The sequence below is a fragment of the Terrapene carolina genome, unplaced genomic scaffold, assembly GCF_002925995.2.
Source record: "Terrapene carolina triunguis isolate 2854851 unplaced genomic scaffold, T_m_triunguis-2.0 Scaffold212, whole genome shotgun sequence".
Taxonomy (NCBI): domain Eukaryota; kingdom Metazoa; phylum Chordata; order Testudines; family Emydidae; genus Terrapene; species Terrapene triunguis.
In genome coordinates, this window is record NW_020664563.1 from 10,810,437 (window position 1) to 10,829,982 (window position 19,546).

The 19,546-nt window shown below is 47.0% G+C and overlaps 1 protein-coding gene across 1 annotated transcript in view; it reads right to left on the bottom strand.

The window, feature by feature from the left end:
• LOC112121699 (protein transport protein Sec16B-like) overlaps positions 1-11,533 on the bottom strand; it is a 38,477-nt gene extending 26,944 nt beyond the window's left edge. The window contains exons 1-9 of the mRNA XM_026656098.1: positions 11,260-11,533; positions 9,884-9,990; positions 9,015-9,142; positions 7,636-7,750; positions 6,246-6,393; positions 5,567-5,724; positions 4,026-4,087; positions 2,802-2,937; positions 1,810-2,040 (exon numbers count right to left, since the gene is read on the bottom strand). Of these exons, the coding sequence (XP_026511883.1) occupies positions 1,810-2,040; positions 2,802-2,937; positions 4,026-4,087; positions 5,567-5,724; positions 6,246-6,393; positions 7,636-7,750; positions 9,015-9,142; positions 9,884-9,990; positions 11,260-11,434 (1,260 nt within the window). The 5' untranslated portion in view covers positions 11,435-11,533. The remainder of the gene's footprint in view (positions 1-1,809; positions 2,041-2,801; positions 2,938-4,025; positions 4,088-5,566; positions 5,725-6,245; positions 6,394-7,635; positions 7,751-9,014; positions 9,143-9,883; positions 9,991-11,259) is intronic.
• Between the last annotated feature and the right edge of the window lie 8,013 nt (positions 11,534-19,546).

A 19,546-nucleotide genomic window follows, 5' to 3' on the forward strand; every position in this document is an offset into this window, starting at 1 on the left:
GTGACGTTATCTGATTAAAATATGACCATATAGATCATTGTTGCTAGTGTTATTCTATAATTGCAACAAATCTTGTACAAAGTATGTCAAGTAAGGTGTCTATGGAAAGGTTATGATTTGCTGAATGTGATTATGCTATTTGTATGCATGTATCATTTTTGTATCTGACGTTATGATTATTAGCTATGTACTTGTATTTCAAATGTTTGCTCCTGTGGTAACACCCACAAGGTATTTAGCCAGCACACTGAGAAGGAACTATTCAAGTTGAATGGCCCATCAAAGAACACTTAACTTACAATGGACCATGGAAGATGCCTATCTACACTTAATGAACTTTTCTGGGGACATTCTAACTAGAGTATGGGTAAGTGCCTCTGGTGTGACTAAGCAAAGCATGCAGTATTGTGACTTGCCCATGTGACTCCAAACTCCATCTTGTTACCTGCCATTTTCCACAAACTAGAACAATGGGTTTCCCTTCACTTGGCAGAAGCTATAAAAGGCCCTTGAAACATCTCCATTTTGCTTCTTTCCTGCTCAAACCTCTGGACTATGGACTTATAATAATGGAAGCATTCTAACCAAGGGACTGAGGACCTTCCAATGATTTGGAAGCAATCATAGACTTAACAAGCCAGCAGTTTAATTCCATCACTGCTACAAGCCTGATCCAAGAACTTTGCAATTGTCGTATGTATTTGATTCCTTTAACCAATTTTAACTCTCACTTTTCTTTTTTATAAATTAACCTTTAGATTTCGGGATACTAACAGATTGGAACGGCGTGATTATTGGGTAAGATCTGAGTTATATATTGATCTGGGTATGTGGCTGGTCCTTTGGGATCAGAAGAATCTTTTGTTTGATGAAACTGGTTTTAAATAACCACTCATCATTAAGTCTAGCGTCTGGGTGTTGAATCCAGGACTGGAATACCTAAGGAGGCTGCATTTCTCACTTCTTGTTAGCCAGTGTGATGAGACAGAAGTTTACTTTTGTTGCTGGATTGGTATATCTCATGGAAGAATAACCACCAGTTTTGGGAAAAGCAACAAAGAATCCTGTGGCACTTTATAGACTAACAGACGTATTGGAGCATAAGCTTTCGTGGGTGAATACCCACTTCGTCAGATGCATGTAGTGGAAATTTCCAGAGGCAGGTATAAATATGCACGCAAGAATCTAGATTGATTCTTGCCTGCATATTTATACCTGCCTCTGGAAATTTCCACTACATGCGTCTGACGAAGTGGGTATTTACCCACGAAAGCTTATGCTCCAATACGTCTGTTAGTCTATAAGGTGCCACAGGACTCTGTCGCTTTTTACAGATCCAGACTAACACGGCTACCCCTCTGATACTTGACACCAGTTTTGGGGTATGTCTGCCCTTTTTCTCAGCAGCTTGTCCTGAATTTGGTATTCTCAGTTGTGATCCCCTAAGGCATGGTGACACAGGGACCTTCCTTAGCCACTACCACCCATTAGAGCCCTCTTTAAAAGACAAGCCAGTGTTAGACTGGGCCAAGGGAGGATTAGCAATAGACACCGCACTGCAGTCAGAGAAAGACCTGGGCCCAATCCTCTGACTCTCTGAGCCAGTCAGAGTTACAGGAGCACTGTGGAGGTATCACTGCCAGCACCCGTGGGAAAATGAGACCTGTGTTGCTCAGACCCCCGCCCAATCAATTACAGAGAGGGGTTCATGGACCTGGAAAACCCATCTTTTCCTCTGCAAGCAGTGAAAACGTTAGAAAGGGAGCAGTGGGGAGTCTCTGGACACAAGTGTGCATGTACCCTACTTACTTTCTTTCTGCCATAGAAGAGGAGCTTGGTGAATTTCTCCACTCTCTGCTCTGGTGTCTCCATGCTGGGTGGGATCTCCCCAGTGAGGAGGTCTGGTGTCCCGGAGCCCTGCACTGGCCACTCTTCATTGGTCAGGTTGATCAGATTGGCCACTGGGTCTTGCCTTTTATACTTCTCCAGGCGCTTGCAGTCTTGCATCAGCAGCTCAGCTGTGTCTGAGCCCACCATGGACTGCACAGGGAAATAGAGGAACATGAGAACTGCCATCTTAGAACAGACCAGTGGACCATTTAGTCTGGTATCCAGCCTTGGCCAGTGAACAACACTGCATAATATGGAGGTAGGTATAAATCCGCCCAAATGCACCACACCAAATATTACCATACAATGGGGAGTAATTCCTTCCTGACCCACCACTCCTGGTCAGTCTATTCCCTGAAGCATGAGGATCGGTGGCCCATATGATTTTTATCCTAGTGAGTGTCATTAAAGAGTCTATTCTTAATCACATATACACAATGTTAGTGGAGAGAAAGTCAAGGCAACGAGTCATCAACCAGAGACATAATAGCAAAAATCAAACTTTAGATATCTCAGTGGTCTGGTCCTGATTCCTTCTAACATTCAGTGGCAGACTTCCCACAGATTGGGTTCAATACACTAATCTCCTTCTGGACAGAAATGTTGGCTCCTAAATTAAGTTGACAGTGTCCCTTTAGTTGCTGCTGTTCCATTGGAACATTGGTATTTCAAAGGTGCTGCACCTGATTTGGGGAGCAGCCCTGGAGAGGTGTGTCTTCCATGTACCTGGTGCTTTGGGCCACACTGAAGTGGTCAGCATTAATGGGGGAGTGAGATGCATTTAAGATCCCCCACAGCAGCATCTGGCTGCTTCAGACACACAAAAGGGATTCTCACAACGAGCCATCCTTAACTGAACCAAAAAGACTCATAAGGACTGGCACTCATCACAATGCATAAAGAACACACACCCCATTCTGCCGGCAAAGGAGGACCAAGAGTTTCCAGAGCAGGGCTGAGTCTCTGCCTCTCTCAGTCTCCAAATCACAGCTCATGGCTGCTTTGCGCTGACAAAATGTCATCATATCCACCTTGTGCAAATCCTCCCTGCAGGAACAAGAAAGAGGGTGTTGGCAAGTGCAAAGCAGGACATCCTTAACAGCATAAGGGAGGATTCCCAGGACTCTGTGAGTTATGTGGAGGACTCCAGAAAATTATTCAAGGAGAGGTAGAAAATCAGAGATGCTCACATGCATATCAATAACACCACTATGCATCCGTCAGACAAAACATGTAATAAGGCTGGTTATTACGATTCCCATTTTGCAGATGGCCAAGCCACAAAGATTTAGAATGTATCCGAAATCCCTTCTTTGTGCACCTGTGACATTTTTAACCTGATCCAGATCAATCTATCTGCAGAGAACATCACAGCCGATTGGGCTCTAGCACCTACAATGCCCCTCCACTAATATTGTCTCCTTCTACTGTGCTATTAACCTCTGGTCCTCAGACTTCCATCCAGCCTCTGTGCTTGCTCAATGCTTTTTGTAATTTCATTGCTCTTCTTCTGTTTTATCTCTCAGCTTTTCTAATGAGTGACTGAACGGCATCTCAGTATAAGCAATGTGATGCAGAGCAAACCTGATTGAACAATGATGGGTTGAGGGAAGATGTTCCCCAGGTCTACACTTACTGAAGCTCAGCTCCCAAGGAGCACAACATCAGGCTTCAGTTCTGCAGAGCGTGAGAGAACTGAAACGCCTGCTCATCCAAACCACTGGTTGTACAAAGATTGTGGATGTCCCACAAGCCCTTCTTACAACCCGGGTTTCCCTGGACTTGGTTACGAAATAACAGTCAAACAATGTTCTCTGAGCATTCCCAATAGAGCAAACCCACAGATCCAACCAACCACATGCACATTTCTGGATCTGGACCTGGACTTTGCCGATGGTCCTTATCTTTACAAAGGGCCTAGCCAAAACCCTGGGCCTGAACACCCTGAGGCTTTGGGGAGTATGAAATATGAATCCAAATTACATGGCTTGGGCTCATCTCTAATTCCAGGTGACCATATCCTCCTTTAATGGTCAAGCTGTGTGTGTAGCAGCCTGAAGAGAAGCTGAATGCTGGGACAGAAAGGAATGCTGATAGGGGACATGGTTTACTGTACACCTCCAATGGCATTGTACCTGACCAGAGGCCCTGGGAAGGCTCGCATCTCCTCCTGCTCTTTGGTGTCATGAAGGATTACCTAGGAGGCAAGAGCAGAGACTGTGACCGAGGCCCTGTCTGAAAGTTAAAGTACTTTGGCATAGGCTTTACTAGTACTGGGGATGCTTTTCTCAAAGCCATCTTTGAGCATATGTGTTATCTCGGAGCATATGCACTGACGTGTTTACCACCTTGATCCACACAACTATAAGAAGCAATTGCCTTTTACGATGGGATCTGTCTCTTATAATTGCAGTCCTTTGAGAGGGAGAAGGCCCCAGCTCAGAGGAGAAAAGAGGGGCAGATGCTGTGGAACACAATCTATCTAAGGTGCTTATATGGCTCCCATCGCTGCTATCTTTAATGTATTTATCCACCCACCACTCCTGGGAGGCAGGGCAGGGCTATTACCCCCCAGCACAGATGAGGAACTGAGGCACAGGGGACTTGCCCAAGGTCACACAGGAAGTCTGTGGCAGAGCAGGGACTTGAGCCCAGGTCTCACAAGTCCCATGCTAGTGCCCTAGCCACCAGACCATGCTTCCTCAAATTGTCTCCTAAGAAGAGAGTTGTGACTCCAAGGCTTCTGGCCCAATGGGACCAGTCATTTGGATGGCTACAGGGTACAAGAGCCAACCCAGGTCACTCACATAGGGAATCTGCCAATAAAAGCAATCTGTGCAGAACCTGGAACTGGGCCTCAGTGTCTCATTCAAGGAACTGTAAGAACCAGAATGGCCCTACTCCTGTGTGAGATCCCTCCATCTGTGCTATGGCCAAGGGCTCCAGAGCAGAGTTCAACCACAGCTTTGGGTTATTCCATTTAACGATGGCAGAGCATGCCGGCAAAACATGCAGCCCACTGTGAAGGTGCACACAATGTCCTCTTGAGCCCAGGTTAAGGACACTGCTCAACCCTAAAGACTTAGTCACCTTAAGGTGTGGCTAGTTCCTAAGGGCATGTCTCCATGGGGTGGGGGTGGGGGTGGTGGGTTGATTTCTAAAGCGCACTAACATGTTGTTCCTTAACTGGTTTGTGTAGATCCTGCTGCACTTTACCATAGCACTATTTGCAACAGTGAGACGTGGGCAGGAAGGGAGCTGGCACTGCTCAGGGAAATGGAGAGATGGCACAAAACTCAGATGCCTCAATCTGGGGCCCTCAGGATTAAAGGGGCAGTGCGGGCAGGGGATGGGAGGGAACAAGGGGTTATGGGGCAGTACGGACAGGGGATGGGAGGGTACAAAGGGTTACGGGGCCGTGCGGGCAGGGGATGGAAAAGTATGAGGGTTACAGGGGCAATGGAGACAGGGGCAGTGAGGGCGGGGGATGGGAGGGCACAAGGGGTTAGGGGGCAATACAGGCGGGGGATGGGAGGGTACAAAGGGTTATGGGAGGGTAAATGAGATAATGGGGCAGTGGAGGCGGGAGATGGGAGGGTCCAAAGGGGTTATGGGGCAGTGCAGGTGGGTGATGGGATGGCAGCTCTCAGTTGCAGGTGGCTGGGTGGTTGGTTACCTCCAGGCTGTGCATTTCGATGAGGGCGGGCTGCCCATCAGCCGGGGAGTTAGGGCACACTCGGACCAGCTGGCCTCCTGCTCCAAAGCACACTGGCACGTGAGGGAGGGAATACTTCTGGGGTGCCACGTGGTGCGGAGTGGACAGCAAGCCTTCCTCTAAACAGCAACAAATGCACACAGAGGTCAGAGCCAGCCCTTTCACAGCCACTCAGAAAGCTTTGTTATTGGGGGAAAGCCCTAGGGACAGCACCTGACACGCTTCCAGGCAGCACCAAGCTTTCTCTGCCAGCTGGTACGGGGGCCAAGGCCCCACAAACTGTGCCAGGCAGAATTCAGGGAAACAGCCCTTCTCTGAGCTGACTGAAGTCCCTACCAAATCTAACACTGGGTTATATGGACATACCCTACAGTACTGCTGGGTGATGCCCAGCATCCCCCTGTACTTTCCACATGCTGCTTTCCAAGTGTGGTTTTCTGCACCATTAGGTGCCTTAAAAGCTTTTTAAAATCTGGCCCTAAGCATCAGTAATGGCCATTCGGAACTTCCCATGATGCTTTACAGGCTCATATGTGAGGGCAACAGCCATATTCTCATACAGCCCACTGTCCCCGCCATGAGAGCGTCTACATGTGCCTGCCCCCCGCTCGGACGCCTGGTGCCCTCACCTCACACCCACCTGTTTGAACTGGACTCCAGGTCTCCGAAGGATCTGGGTCGTACTGACTGGGAGAGTCGCACATGTACTGACTGAGTTCATGGCTGCTGGAACTGAGGCCAGATTCCTTGTACTGCACGAGCCGGCTGAGCTCACGTGGGGCGGGGAGCTGAGGGAAAAGAGAAGCCACAGGAGCCATGGGGAAAAGGAAGCAGAGAAAATAGCGGCCTGAGGGAGCCAGACGGGGAAGGTGGGAGGAGAGACTGGCAAGAGGGGTGAGAGTTGCTTTGTGTGGAAATGGAGCCATAACACAACAAACACATGTTGCACTTATACAGTGTGACGGTGCCCAGGTTGGCCAGCGCTGGCACTGGACCAGCGCCTGCAGAACGAACAACAGGGGTCTCTCCAGCTTGAGCTAAACTGCCTAGTCTCAAGCTAAGAGCTGTAACCGGCTTGTGTCCTCTGCGGATCTGGCACAGGGGGACAGACATCGCCCCCACTGATGAGCGTGGTACAGCAGCGCCTCCCCTCAGATGATCTCAAGCACTTTAAGGTCTAAAACTCTTTTAGTCGCGCTTTGCTTGTTCCCGGTGGTTTTGATCAATATGATTCAGATCCTCCGTTGGTGTAAATCCGCATAGCTCCATTGACTTCTGTGGAGCTATACCAGTTGACATCAGCTCGCCCACTAGCCTAGTACCTCTCACCAATCTGACGCAGACACCCCATATGGCTGTCACCTGCTCCTCAGGAAGCAAATGAGCATTTTCTAGATATGTTTTGTCATTTGATCATTTGCAAAATGCAGTCACTCAGACAGAGTCTCCTGTCACTAGTGGAAATAAGCAGTGTCTGTCATAGGCAGCTGTCACCACCTCTTCTGGGAACAAGTAACCACGCTGCTGGACAGTCCCCTGGTGTGGGGAGGGAATGGACGAAAATAGAGGTCCTAGAATAACAGAGGGTGGAGAAACCCACCAAGACCAGCCTTTGGGCCAGTTCTAGGTGCAGCAAGGGTGGGCCCTGCCTCCAGATGCCATGGGGAGTGCAACTGACAGCCCTACAGAAGGAGATTTTGTGATAATGATACTAATTGCCCTTCCATCTTGTTTCCAGGTGAGGCTCTCAAAGCACTCTGCAAACAGTAATGTATCAACGCTGGAAGGTGGGGAAGTAACACTACCCACATTTTGCAAACTGGGAAATTGAGGCAATGGGAGGTGAAGACATTTGCTCAAGGTCACACAGAGAGTTGGTGGTAGATCCAGGGATAGAACTCAGACCTCCTGACTGCCTGGTCCCTGTTCTAACAACTACGCAACACTCCCAAACAGATGGGCTGACAGACACTCTCCAAAATCTCCAGAAGAACCTCAGATCTCCGACTCATCTGTCTCTCTGTGGTTACCTCATATGGCTGGAAGCTGGCATCCTCCACGCTGTTCCCCCGGGATTCCTCCCCAATCTGTTCCTGCCTGGGAGTAGAGATGTACCTCTCCTCATAGGAGCTGTAGCTCTTTGAGCTGTGGGAAGGAACAGAATGCCAACCCAACATGAGGGCAGATGTGCCATGAGCCATCCACAGAACCCACTGCAGATGTGCTCATCAAGTTCCAGTACTGATGACTTTCCTAGGTGAAAAGCCAGTGGCACGTGTGTTGCTGCCAGATGGGGGTGAAGACTCCCTCTCTTTACTCAAGGGAAATGAGACTACACAGAACCGGCTTGCTAGAACAGACTCAGTCTCCTGCAGAAAGGGACAGAGCTGTAATTTTGCAGTCCAATGGCACGGATTCTGGCTGCATCCTGCCAAGATGAAGAGCTGTGTATTGAGTACTAAGGGCCAGATTTTAAAGGTATTTAGGCCCCTAAAGAGCCAGATCGGCACCTAGTGGGATTGTCTGCACCATTAGGTGCCTTAAGAGCTTTTTAAAATCTGGCCCTCAGCATCAGCCCTCTTCTGGCTGCAATCACACAGGCCAAGCCACTGAAACGCAATTCACTGTCATCATTGTTTCGTGCGTGGGGTCAGTGTATCCGGTGCTGGACAGACACAGTCTCTGCCCAGTACAATTTTTAATCTAGAGGCCTGATCCAAAGCCCTTTAAAGTCAATGGGAGTCTTTCAGTAGGGACCGGATCAGGCCCTAGAAGCGCTAGGATGGCTAGCCCGACGCTAAGCATAGATAAGGCACAGGGAACCCTTTCTCCCCTGCCACATGCACACATCATAATCCCACTGCCTGTGTCTTAGGAAGCTCAGAGTGGGGATATGGCTAGTACTGCCCAAAGCTCTAATCAGCTCCGCAGGGCACGTGACTGAGCAGGGCCAGGCCATGCACACTGACAGAGCGATGCTGTGGGAACCACGGCTGCACCAGGTTTGAAATACAGTAGAGGACGTCCCTGAAACTGACCCAAGAGGCTATTTCAAGAGTGATCCAATGGTGACACCATGGGAAGCTGCAGGAGAGCCAGCGAGGCACTGTGTATGCACAGTAACACAAAACAGCTTGGGCCAACGGAGCCGCCGGCTGCATAACTGAGACTGTACTTGCTTGGGTCACAACTCACTAGGCAAACCACAACAGGGTGTGCAGCATGGGGTCCCACTGGCACCTAGCTACTAGAGACATTCCATCCCAGTGCATCTGGGATAACAGCATAACCACGCACCCCCATCTATCACATGTTATTGCTTAGGTTTTGAAGGGGGAAGTTGGAAACCTGCCTGCAAAGCTCATGCACAGACATTAGGTTCTTCCCTTCCCATTCTAATCACCCTTACCGGTATTGTGCCACATCGTTCTGCCCAAATGGGCTGGTATCCTGGTCATGATGGGAGTCTCTGTAGTAATTCTGAACCCAGTAATTCACGTGCCTGCCATAAAGATCTTCGTGCCTTGGATCTGCACACTCAGAGAAAACCACCATAAAGATCTAGTATTTTTCTTCAGTGCAATTAGTATTAATGACGTTTTAAAAGGGACAACACTGATTCAGGATTTGTCATTTGCACTCCATTGCTTCCAAATTATTCTGCCTAGTTAGTACAATGATATATATATTTGTGTGTGTGTGTGTACGTACAATACACACCTATAAATTACATGCACAGTAACAGACATCCCTTCCTTCACATTTCCTTTAGCCCAGAAATGTCATCAGGCTGCTAGCTCTGATCATGCAGTGAAATCAGCATTATCCTACACTGTCTGGGACCAGTAACGACTTGGTGCTTCACCGGCTACATGGCACTCAAATGCTCCTGTATGTCACTGCTGTAGCTGTCTCTCAGAGATGCAAACCCAAGTCAGTGCTCACATCATGAGACCAGGATTCAAGGGCTGAGAATGGAGGCAATGAATTCAGCTCCTCAGGAGGAGGAGAACACCTTGGGATGCTCTTTGGAAAGCCCATCTAATCAAGAAAAGGTGAGAAGCTGGTTCTGGAGGAGGCAACAACCAGCTCTCCTCCTCTAAGAGGGTTGGTCACCATGACATAGAGACATATGTATGTCAGAGAAGGGACGCATCATACAGGGCTAATGCTAAAAGAATGGTCAGGAATTGCCAACACAACAGACCAATAGACTGGCCAGGCCAGCAAGAAACAGCAAGCAAAGTAGTTTTCATTTCCTAGAGGAACATACAGTACCTCTCTCATCCTGCAGTACTTGGGAGGGTCTGTGATAACCTCTGTAAGCGTAGTCTTCCCCAGAGCTTGGCGATGGATAGCTCCAGTAGGGGACCTCATAGCCTTGCCTGAAATGAATCCCAAATATACAGAACAGAGAGGGCAGAGAACCAAAAGGAGAGCAAAAGAAAGGAATCCCCATCAGAACTATATTGGCACTGGGCAGCTCCCATGCCCTCAGATCCAGATCCAAACAGAGGATCAGGAGACAAGTCCTGCATCGGAACTAGATCTAGGGTCAGGACACCAGATTCCATCCAGGTTCAGTTCCAAGGTGAAAGGCCAAGGAATCAGGTGTGGAATGAAATGCCGGGTTAGGATTCCATCCCAGTCTGAGATCTTTGGGACTCGGTTGTGAAACGAGGTCAATGAAATAAATGCCAGGGTCTCATCAGCCCTATAATCAGCTGCAGGGTCACAGTCAGGGCTATTGTCAAGGTCAGAGGTTAGAGTGAGCGTTCTGAAGCACGGAGCAAGAGCAGGAGGTTTGGGGGTCAGATTCCCTTCGCCTCCTGTTCTTAACAGAGGAGTGTCGCCCTCCAGGCCACTGGAGCCCTGCCAGCTTTGGTGGAATTCTGGAATCGTTTGGCTGGACACCTCTGGAATATCCCTAGGAGCTCTGCTGGAGGGACCCACCCTCATGAGCAGTTTAGGAGATTTGGAGAAAAGAACCTCTTTCCTGCAAAAATTTGAAGCTGCCATGCTCCTAAGGGGCTTCCCAGTAGGGCCCCCTTCTCTGCTGAATCCCAAAAGTGCCCAGAGCTCTCCCTCAACCCCTTACAGTTCACTCACACCCCTTAGCAGAGCATTTCACAAGCTTCATGAAAAACCCACTGCAAAGTGGACTTCGCAGGTACAACATGCAATTTTCAAAGGTCCATACCTCGGTCAAATCAAAATCTGTATCTGCCAGGACACTCAAAGCCACTTCTCCTCAATAAAGGATGTGTCCATCCCACATTTTATCCTTCCTCCCCTGACTGTTTCTGCAGCAGAGTTAACATAGCTGCAATAACTTGTGTTACATTGTTCTTTATATTTTTATCACTTTCCTAGCACTCAAAAGAGCTGCATTATATTTGTTCTAATTTTCAAACAAAATTCACTGATGGATAGAGGTCAAGCCTCGAAAATTTCAGCCCCAAAAGTGAAAGTTTTAGAAAGTTATGCATGACCATAAAGAGGGGATTAGAATGGGAACTGTTACACAGCCCTAAATAAAGCAGCCACTGCAGCTCCTGTTTTAATAACTGGCTATTTAGAAGAATGTGAAGGGATAAGCACCCACAAAGGACAGTTTGATCCATATGGTTACTTAATTTTATTCAAACCTTTACCTTGAATATGGTCTAGTGAGATAACTGCTTTCATAATACTCTGCTCTGGAGTCTGGTCTGATCTGTTCCTCTGGCCTGCCAGGATAGCTGGGGTGGTGGTACTCCATCCATGGGTCTGGCCACAGTTGAGGCCCTGTTCTGAGGTCCTGTTGGTGGTGGTAATACCTCTCGCCATTATGCCTGGACTGGGGACGAGGTCTGTGGTAGCCTTCTCCCCATGGCCCCCTGTCCTGGCCCTCCATCCGGGCTACATGCCTCCCTCTTGGTTGGGGCTGCCCCGGGGGCACCCAAGGGTCCATCTGGGTCTGGCTGTGAAGCTCCTCCTCCTTGGTTTAGTTTTTCGTAGTTTTGTAGCTTCCTGTAAACAAAGGGATAAATCCCAGGGCATGAAATCTAAACTACCTCAAAGTCAGCCCGCAAAGTGCATTGCCATGTTTCCAATGCCATAATACCGATCAGTTTTGTTGTTAGTTCATGTCCCTTTGACTCCCTTCAAGATGCCAATGTCCAGGGGCATGGAAAATCTACTTGTCCACTCACCAGTGACAAGTTAAAAGCTTTTCCTGGCAAGTGAGGTGGCCTAAAACAACAATTTTTGCAGAATTTAATTTTCCATTTAAAAAAAACCCAATGTTTCTCGCCTTTCCAGTTGCAAAGAGAACCTTCCAAATATGAGCTAATGTAGAGCTGTCTTCCTGAGTCTGCAGCCAGCCAGCCACAGGGACTCTCTTGCTGCTCATAGCTTTCCCTAAGCAGAAATTAACAAGATTGATCAGTCACTCACAACCCAGTGGGCTGCAGTGAAACTGTCAAAACACAGTGCTGCTGCTGAAGATGGCTCAGAAAACTATGAAGAGCAGCAAAAGCAGGCACTGCAATTAGTCTCGTAGAATGAGAAAAAAATAAATACAAGTGGAAAATGTAGAGTAGCTGAACCCCTGCCTCATAGCAGCCAAAACTTTTCAGGGTAAAGAGACAGGAAGCTCCCTCTGCCTTTCAGCAGCTGGAGGAGTGTGGTTTCAAATGTATTAGACATCTATTAGCCATAGATGATACAAAAGAGGGAGCTCAAGGAAGGATCTGGTGACAGGATCTGGGAGAAACCCCAGCATCCTCAGCAGCTGGCAGGAAGGCTGGGCTTCTCACCAGGGCACTGTCCCTCAGCCTGGCTGGTAGAACCCCATCCCTCTTGCTGATGGGAACACTTTTTGCTAGTAGAATTAGTCCTATTGCTAGTAGGTGTCTGACACATTTTTCAAGTCTTGATGGGTGAAACTTGTGCTGGGAGGAGAGGGAGACAAACCAGCCTTGCAAGTGCAAGTAACTTGGGCAATATGTTTCCCACAACCCCAAAATAGCAAGTACGTTTCAGGGATGGGAGGATATTGCAGAGGGGTCTTCAGAGAGCCTTCCCCTCAGACACTGTATAGTCCTGACTAGCTACCTGACCTCAGGGAAGATGAAGGGAGGGATAGCTCAGTGGTTTGAGCATTGGCCTACTAAACCCAGGGGTGTGAGCTCAATCCTTGAGGGGGCCATTTAGGGATCTGGGGCAAAAATCTGTCTGGGGATTGGGCCTGCTTTGAGCAGGGGGTTGGACTAGTTGACCTCCGGAGGACCCGTCCAACCCTGATATTCTATGATTCTAAGGCATGATCCAGGACCCACAGCTTGGCCTAAAATAGGATCCCACTGCAGCAGTTTGTTTGCCAGCAGCACCACTTGTCCTGGGAGCAATTTGCAGGCACCACCATTTTAGTCTGCCCTTGGCCACTTGCCCCCTTTAATGCCTGGTGGAACAGCAAAAGTCCTGATCAAGCAAACTGCACGGATGCCATAGAGTGGGCAATGAACTCACCAACAGCACTCGCTTTGCAATGTTATCAGTCCCCACATCCAGAGAGTCAGGTAATAGTAAGAACATTCCTAGAGAATGGAGCACTTGGAGACACCCACAGCTCTATTATAGCTAATGCCAAAGAAATGGTCCCTAGCCACAAAACCTGGATCCAAATCTGGATTTCAGGGGTGCTCAGATGAGGGGTTTTTATCTAACCCATTGTAAAGGCTAAGACATGCTCAGCTCTTTATTCCTTTGTGCAGCCACTCAGGGGCATGTGGTACCAGGGGCTGACACCAATTCATTCTAATAAACCCTCTCCCCCTTCCCACACAAAAAGCTACAATCTCTTCCCCTCCCCCACACCTTTGCCAAAACTGTTCTGTGCTATTCTAAGGGTCAACACTCACAATTCGCACCACTGTGATCTTGACTTGCGACACACACACACACACACACACCCTCCACACCACACGAAGTATAAAATGCTGGACTGAGCAGCTTTCTAGAGCACACACTTGTGTGTGTGTCAGTCTATTCTGAGTTCATGTCATCCCATAGCCCAGAACTAGGAGCAAGGGGTTGAAATGGCGATTGATTTCCCAGATGCCACAGGATGACAAGCACCTGGAGAAAGCCCAGCGAGCAGCAAAATGCCCATCTGCACACACACACCTGTTCGAATGTGCCCACCACCGACAGCTTTGCAGACCTGGCCTGAGCTCTCTCCGTCCCCAAAGGCGGCTGTCAAAGTCCACCTGCCACATCGGCTGATGCCTGCCTGACCCTCAACCTGGATCAGCACTCCCAGCTCTTTGCTGCTACAGAGACGTCCCCCATAGCTGACGAAGCAGAGCAAAGTGCAGGCTGCTCACCTGCCTCGGGACAAACCCTTCTGTGACTGTTTTCTCTGCGCTTGTCAGGGATTTGCTCTTGCGTTTATTCAGGCTTTCGGAGACGCTGAGATTTAGGCAGCCTGGGGCAAGTGGAATTTAAAACCATAACAGCCAAAAGAAAGATGGAGACAAACTTCCCATGGTAACTTGTTAACCAGTTACCTCCCTCCCTTATAATACAAGTGGAACAACTTTCCTTTTTTTTTCTTTTCATTTGTTCCTCTCTTCTCATTGCTCAGGGGTCCACCATGCAACTGAGTCAAAAAACCCCACATATATTTTTCCTTTTATTATTAATAATAAATAGTGGATCTACTCTATTCTATTTATGGTCTTATACCATACTCATCACCATAGTATTTGATTTCATCATGCAGCCAACAGGCCACCCGAGAAATAAATGAAACTTGCTAATTAAGCTTCTTAATTTACTACTAACTGTGGATGAATATAGTTCTAGCAAATGTAACCCCCACCCCAATCATGTTTGATTGTTCCATCTCTAACTACTGAATGATCTGGAGGTCAAAGGTCAGAGCAGATTTTTTTACTGAAAATCTCAGGAAAGCTTCCTTCCCTGTAGTGTACAACTGTCAGGGACCACGGGGTCTCAAACCCCAGTCCACAGGGCTCTCCAGAGCCAGTAAATTCTGACCTGCCATCAGCTGCTAGAACTAGTAGGCAGACAGACTGTTCCACTACTTCTGTTGCTGCTCTGCCAGAGCAAAATTAACATGTCCCTTGCCGGTTTTACCGCTACTGTTCAAAACTTTGTGCAGTCCTGAAACAGACAATCGTATCAGTTTCACATTTCTCTTGCCCATCAGAAAGTTGTAAGCAATAGCAGAGGCACTGATGCAGTTACTCCTGTAGATAACTTTTCTGTTTACTATCACCCTGTTTTTTCTATTGGTTTCTGGCTGGTAAGTTTAGGCCTCTCTCTAGTAGGCAACTGGTACATTTTTTTTAAAGCCTGCCTCCCACCAGGGCATCATTTATATTAGGGATCTTAAAATTCTCAGCCACTTCCGGATGAGCAGAATCTTTGTAAAGGGGCATAATTTCCAAGACTGCAGTCATCCACTGAAATAGCTAAGCCAGGGTGTGCTGTGAGGAAAAAGCCACAGTTTAAACTACATAAAGCAGCAGTTATGAATGCTATTTATATCTGAGATGACCAGAGATGCTATACTACTCAGGCTGTGCAAGGAAAGAATATGTGGGGAAAACACTACCAGGCCAGCAACATAAAGTTTCAAGCAAGAGCAGCCTAAACTGGAAAGCTACAAAAAAACATCAGTTCGGAAAGCCAGGAAGCACAACAGAAGAGCTGGAGGCTGGGAACAGAAGAATGAGGGAAGAAGAGACAGAGATGGAAGAAACAAAAGGACAGTAGAAAGATAATAAAGGATGCTCAAAAAAAGAAAAAAATATTAAGTATCTGTAGGAGACCTTTTAACTACATTTCTGTCGGTTAACACATTATATACTGAATAACTTAATACTTTCTAAACAAAGCTAAAGGAACAAGATCTTAGAAATCACATTTCTCTGACAAATTTTACCTACGGTTGTTTTAATAAGATTAGATGGGAAATATTTTCCCCTGTTTCTTCAGTTTGTTTGCTTTGTGCATTTCACAGCACTTGGCTTATAGTCAGCGTTACTGCACCCCAGGTAGTCAGCCAGTTTCCCTTGTTTGTGTGAGTCCTTCACAGAAAAATTTGAAAAAAATTGGGACTTTGTGATTGTAACACCCCATAAACTGACAGGGGAAATTGGAGGTAGATGTACTGCCTGCAACCACTTTTAGCTCATTTTTGTTAAAACTTACTTTAATTTTCATAGTATCCCTTTAAATGACAGGAAAATAGAATAAAAAAATAGAATCAGAGTAGTGAGAGGTGAAAAGACTTCTCAGTTCTAGACCCTTAAAAATGTATCACATACATTGCCTTTCAGTGCAGTCAACCCAAATAATCCAGTGCAGCGGTTCTCAAACTGTGGGTTGAGATCCCAAAGTGGGTCGCAACCCCATTTTAATGGGGTTGCCAGGGCTGGCGTTAGACTTGCTAAAGCCAAAGCCTGAGCCCCACCACCCAGGCCAAAGCCGCAGCCTGAGGGCTTAATCCCTGGACAGTGGGGCCCCAGTTACAGGCCCCCTGCCTGGGGCTGAAGGCCTTGGGCTTCGGCTCCCCCGACCTGGTGTGGCGGGGCCTGGACTTTGGCATCCCCCCCACCCCTTCCCAGCGTGACGGGGCTTTGGCTTTGCCCCTCCCGCCCATCTGGGACAGCGGGTTTTGGCCCCCAACCCAGGGCAGCGAGGCTCAGGTTTTGCCCCCCCACACACACACCCAGGGCAGTAGGGCTCAGGCAAGCTCAGGCTTGGTCCCCACTTCTGGGATCATGTAGTAATTTTTTTTGTCAGAAGGGGGTCACGGTACAATGAAGTTTGAGAACCCATGATCTACCCTCATCATCTGAACTGAGAAATACAAAAAGTAAACAGCACAACATATGAAAATTGGTTTTTAAAACTTTTGGTTGTAATAATATTAGATGCATAGATTTTAAGGCCAGAAGGGATCATTCTGATTATCTGGTCTGATCTCTTGCATAGCATAGGCTGTAGAACCTCACCCAGTAATTCCTGCATTGTGTCCTTTTAACATCTTGCAAGACTCAGGCTGACCTAGGCAAAACAGGACTGTATTAGAATCCAGTGCCTCCTCATTGATGCCGAAAGCCCTTAACTCCAGTTGATGTCAATGTTGTGAGGGCTCAGATCTTCACAGGTTTAAGCCCAAAGAGAGGAGGCAGCCTCTATATCAATTCCTATTTATTAGTGTGGATTTTATACAGGATGAAATATAAAACAAACAATACTCCAGTACTGCCCCTGAAAACAGCTGGAAACTCTTCCAGTGCAATCTCCAGCAGTAGCATAGCACCTCTCTGTGGAGCTGCTCCAGGTGTTGATTTATCATTTCTTGGCAGGCATTTTCCCATTACTAATCAGATAGTTTGTGTGTCTAAATTTTCAAGTCTCCCTGCCCCACATTCACTGTTTTCAATCCCCCAAACCACTTGACTTTGCCACCCTCGCCCCTGAATTATGCACAGTGACATTTAATAATATAATTAACAAGGTTGTCTGGAATGGATCTCTGGTGATTTTAAGGAAAGTTCAATAAACTGCAAGAAAGGGTCACTCTTAGCCTACAGCAAATTAGGCAAAAGGCATTCTACATCCAGCCCATGCTCCTCCAAATAAAGAAGCAGGTTTGCAAAGAGCTGGCATTTGTTAAAATCAAATCATGTTTTTATTCAAATTATAAAGTTCTCAGTTTGGCTGTAGCAGAAAGGCAATTAATCTCTATTGGCTCCTATTACAAATCAAGCCTTACACCCCGGGAAGTGTCCCCCCCGCCCGCCGGCCGCTTTATTCCCCCTTCAATAAATCCCGTTATTCTCTACCGTGAATACTGAAAAGTAGTTACCTACCCCTAAAGCAAAGGCTGGGCTGCTGCATCCCATCCTGAAAGACTCTGGATGCTCCCCCACACACAAGCTCTGCCACGTCAGCTGGCCGGAATCTTCGTACTGAAGCCATTGCTGGTGGTCGGAACGGTTAGCTCTGCGCACCAAAGCAAAGAGAGAAGCCTCAAGGGCCTCTCCAGCCGCTGAATTCTGCCATATTGAGAAGGTCATTGTGGGGGAAGAAGGTCGTTCAGTGCTCATGTCCCACACTCCACTGGAGTTTGTGTGTAACACCTATAATGTTCCTCCTTTGTCTCTCCAGACATAAAACTGATGTTATCTCTGAACTGTACAGAGAGATTATTAGTGTTGCAGATTTACTCAGTGGCAGATAAAATGGGGACAGGCTGAAGGGTTAATCCCAATGACTGGACTCTGTTGTATACCTGGGCTTCTGTTGCCACCTGGGCCGTACAATGTTGCACAATTAATAATGTAAAGTAACACATGCCAACTGCAGAAATATTCCAGGGGCAAACTGGCCCCATCCAGGGGAATACCTGCAATGACAGCATTGGCCACTTGCTGCCCAGACCGGAAAAACATAATTTAGTACATGTTTAAATGCACTAAAAATAAAAATGATATATATTTTCAATGCTATAAAACTGGCTCCTATGTATAATATTGAAAATCCATGGCAAAGGTATATGATTCATATACACGTGTTATTAACATAGTTTAGTTATATATTTGGTTATACAGATATCTTCATATACTGACAACATTACAACAGAAATGCCATAGTTGTCACATTAGGTTTAGATATCATTAATACTTGCAAGTTAGATCATCAACTCTTTAGGGCAGGAGCTGCCTCTTACTATATGGTAATACAGGGCTCAGCCCAGCAGGCTGTAATCCTGATCAGGGCCTCTGGCACCACTAACACTGCTAAATCTCAGCCATGTGAGTGATCCACTGAAAGTCTGCAGGGTCAGGCCCGTACTTTGAAAATTATACATACTATATATGTGCATTACTGCTAACCTCAGAGGTCTGAAAATCAGGAGGTTGGCTTAAAAATCGTGAGATTTTAAAATATAATAAATTCTGGGTTCTTTTTATTTTCCTTCTATTTCTGAACCTTTAAGGTACACTCAGGTCATGTCTTAAAGCTTTTCTTTACAATCATGAGGCCTACAATCTTACTTTTATTTAACTGAAAGCTGAAATTCTCATGTAATTGCGACTCCAGGAGCTGAGGATTTAAGGAAAACACCAAATATCACAGAACTCACAATAAAACCGTGAGAGTGGTCAACACTGCCTAGACCTGGTTCAGATCTCAGCTGTATCCCATAGATTTCTAATATTAAGAAATAAATATGAAAAATGCATTGCTCCCATATGAGCTGGACCTAATTTGAGCAAAATACAGCCATATAGAGCAGGGAAGATAGCAGAGGGTGAGTAGCCTTTGAATCAAGATGCAGCACTGCATGCTGGAGCCCACTCCTCTGTGAGCTTCTCCCTTGCTTGGGAGTACCTTATAAGCAGGGGAGCAGAAAACTGCTTGCACAGAGGACTGGGCTGCAGATGGTAGGTCCCAGCATGCAGTGCACCATCTTGATTCAAATAGGCAGATCAAAATGGAGCTGGGGCCTCCCATCCAACCTGCAGAAGAAGGCAGCCATGGGTCACACTGTAGAATTCCGTGGATTCTACTCAGTCCACCCTGTTGCAGAGATGTGTTTTCCTTTAGAAAAGATGAATCAGAGCCAACAACTCTCTGGCATTGGCGTCTACTTTTGTTGCAGCTTTCATTTTCTTTGAGGGGAATATATTTGCATTTCAAAAACGAACAAAAAGACTTCTTTTACGTGACTAGGTAACAATGACAGGTTTCAGAGTAGCAGCCGTGTTAGTCTGTATCCGCAAAAAGAACAGGAGTACTTGTGGCACCTTAGAGACTAACAAATTTATTAGAGCATAAGCTTTTGTGGGCTACAGCCCACTTCTTTGGATGCATATAGAGTGAAACATATATTGAGGAGATATATATACACAC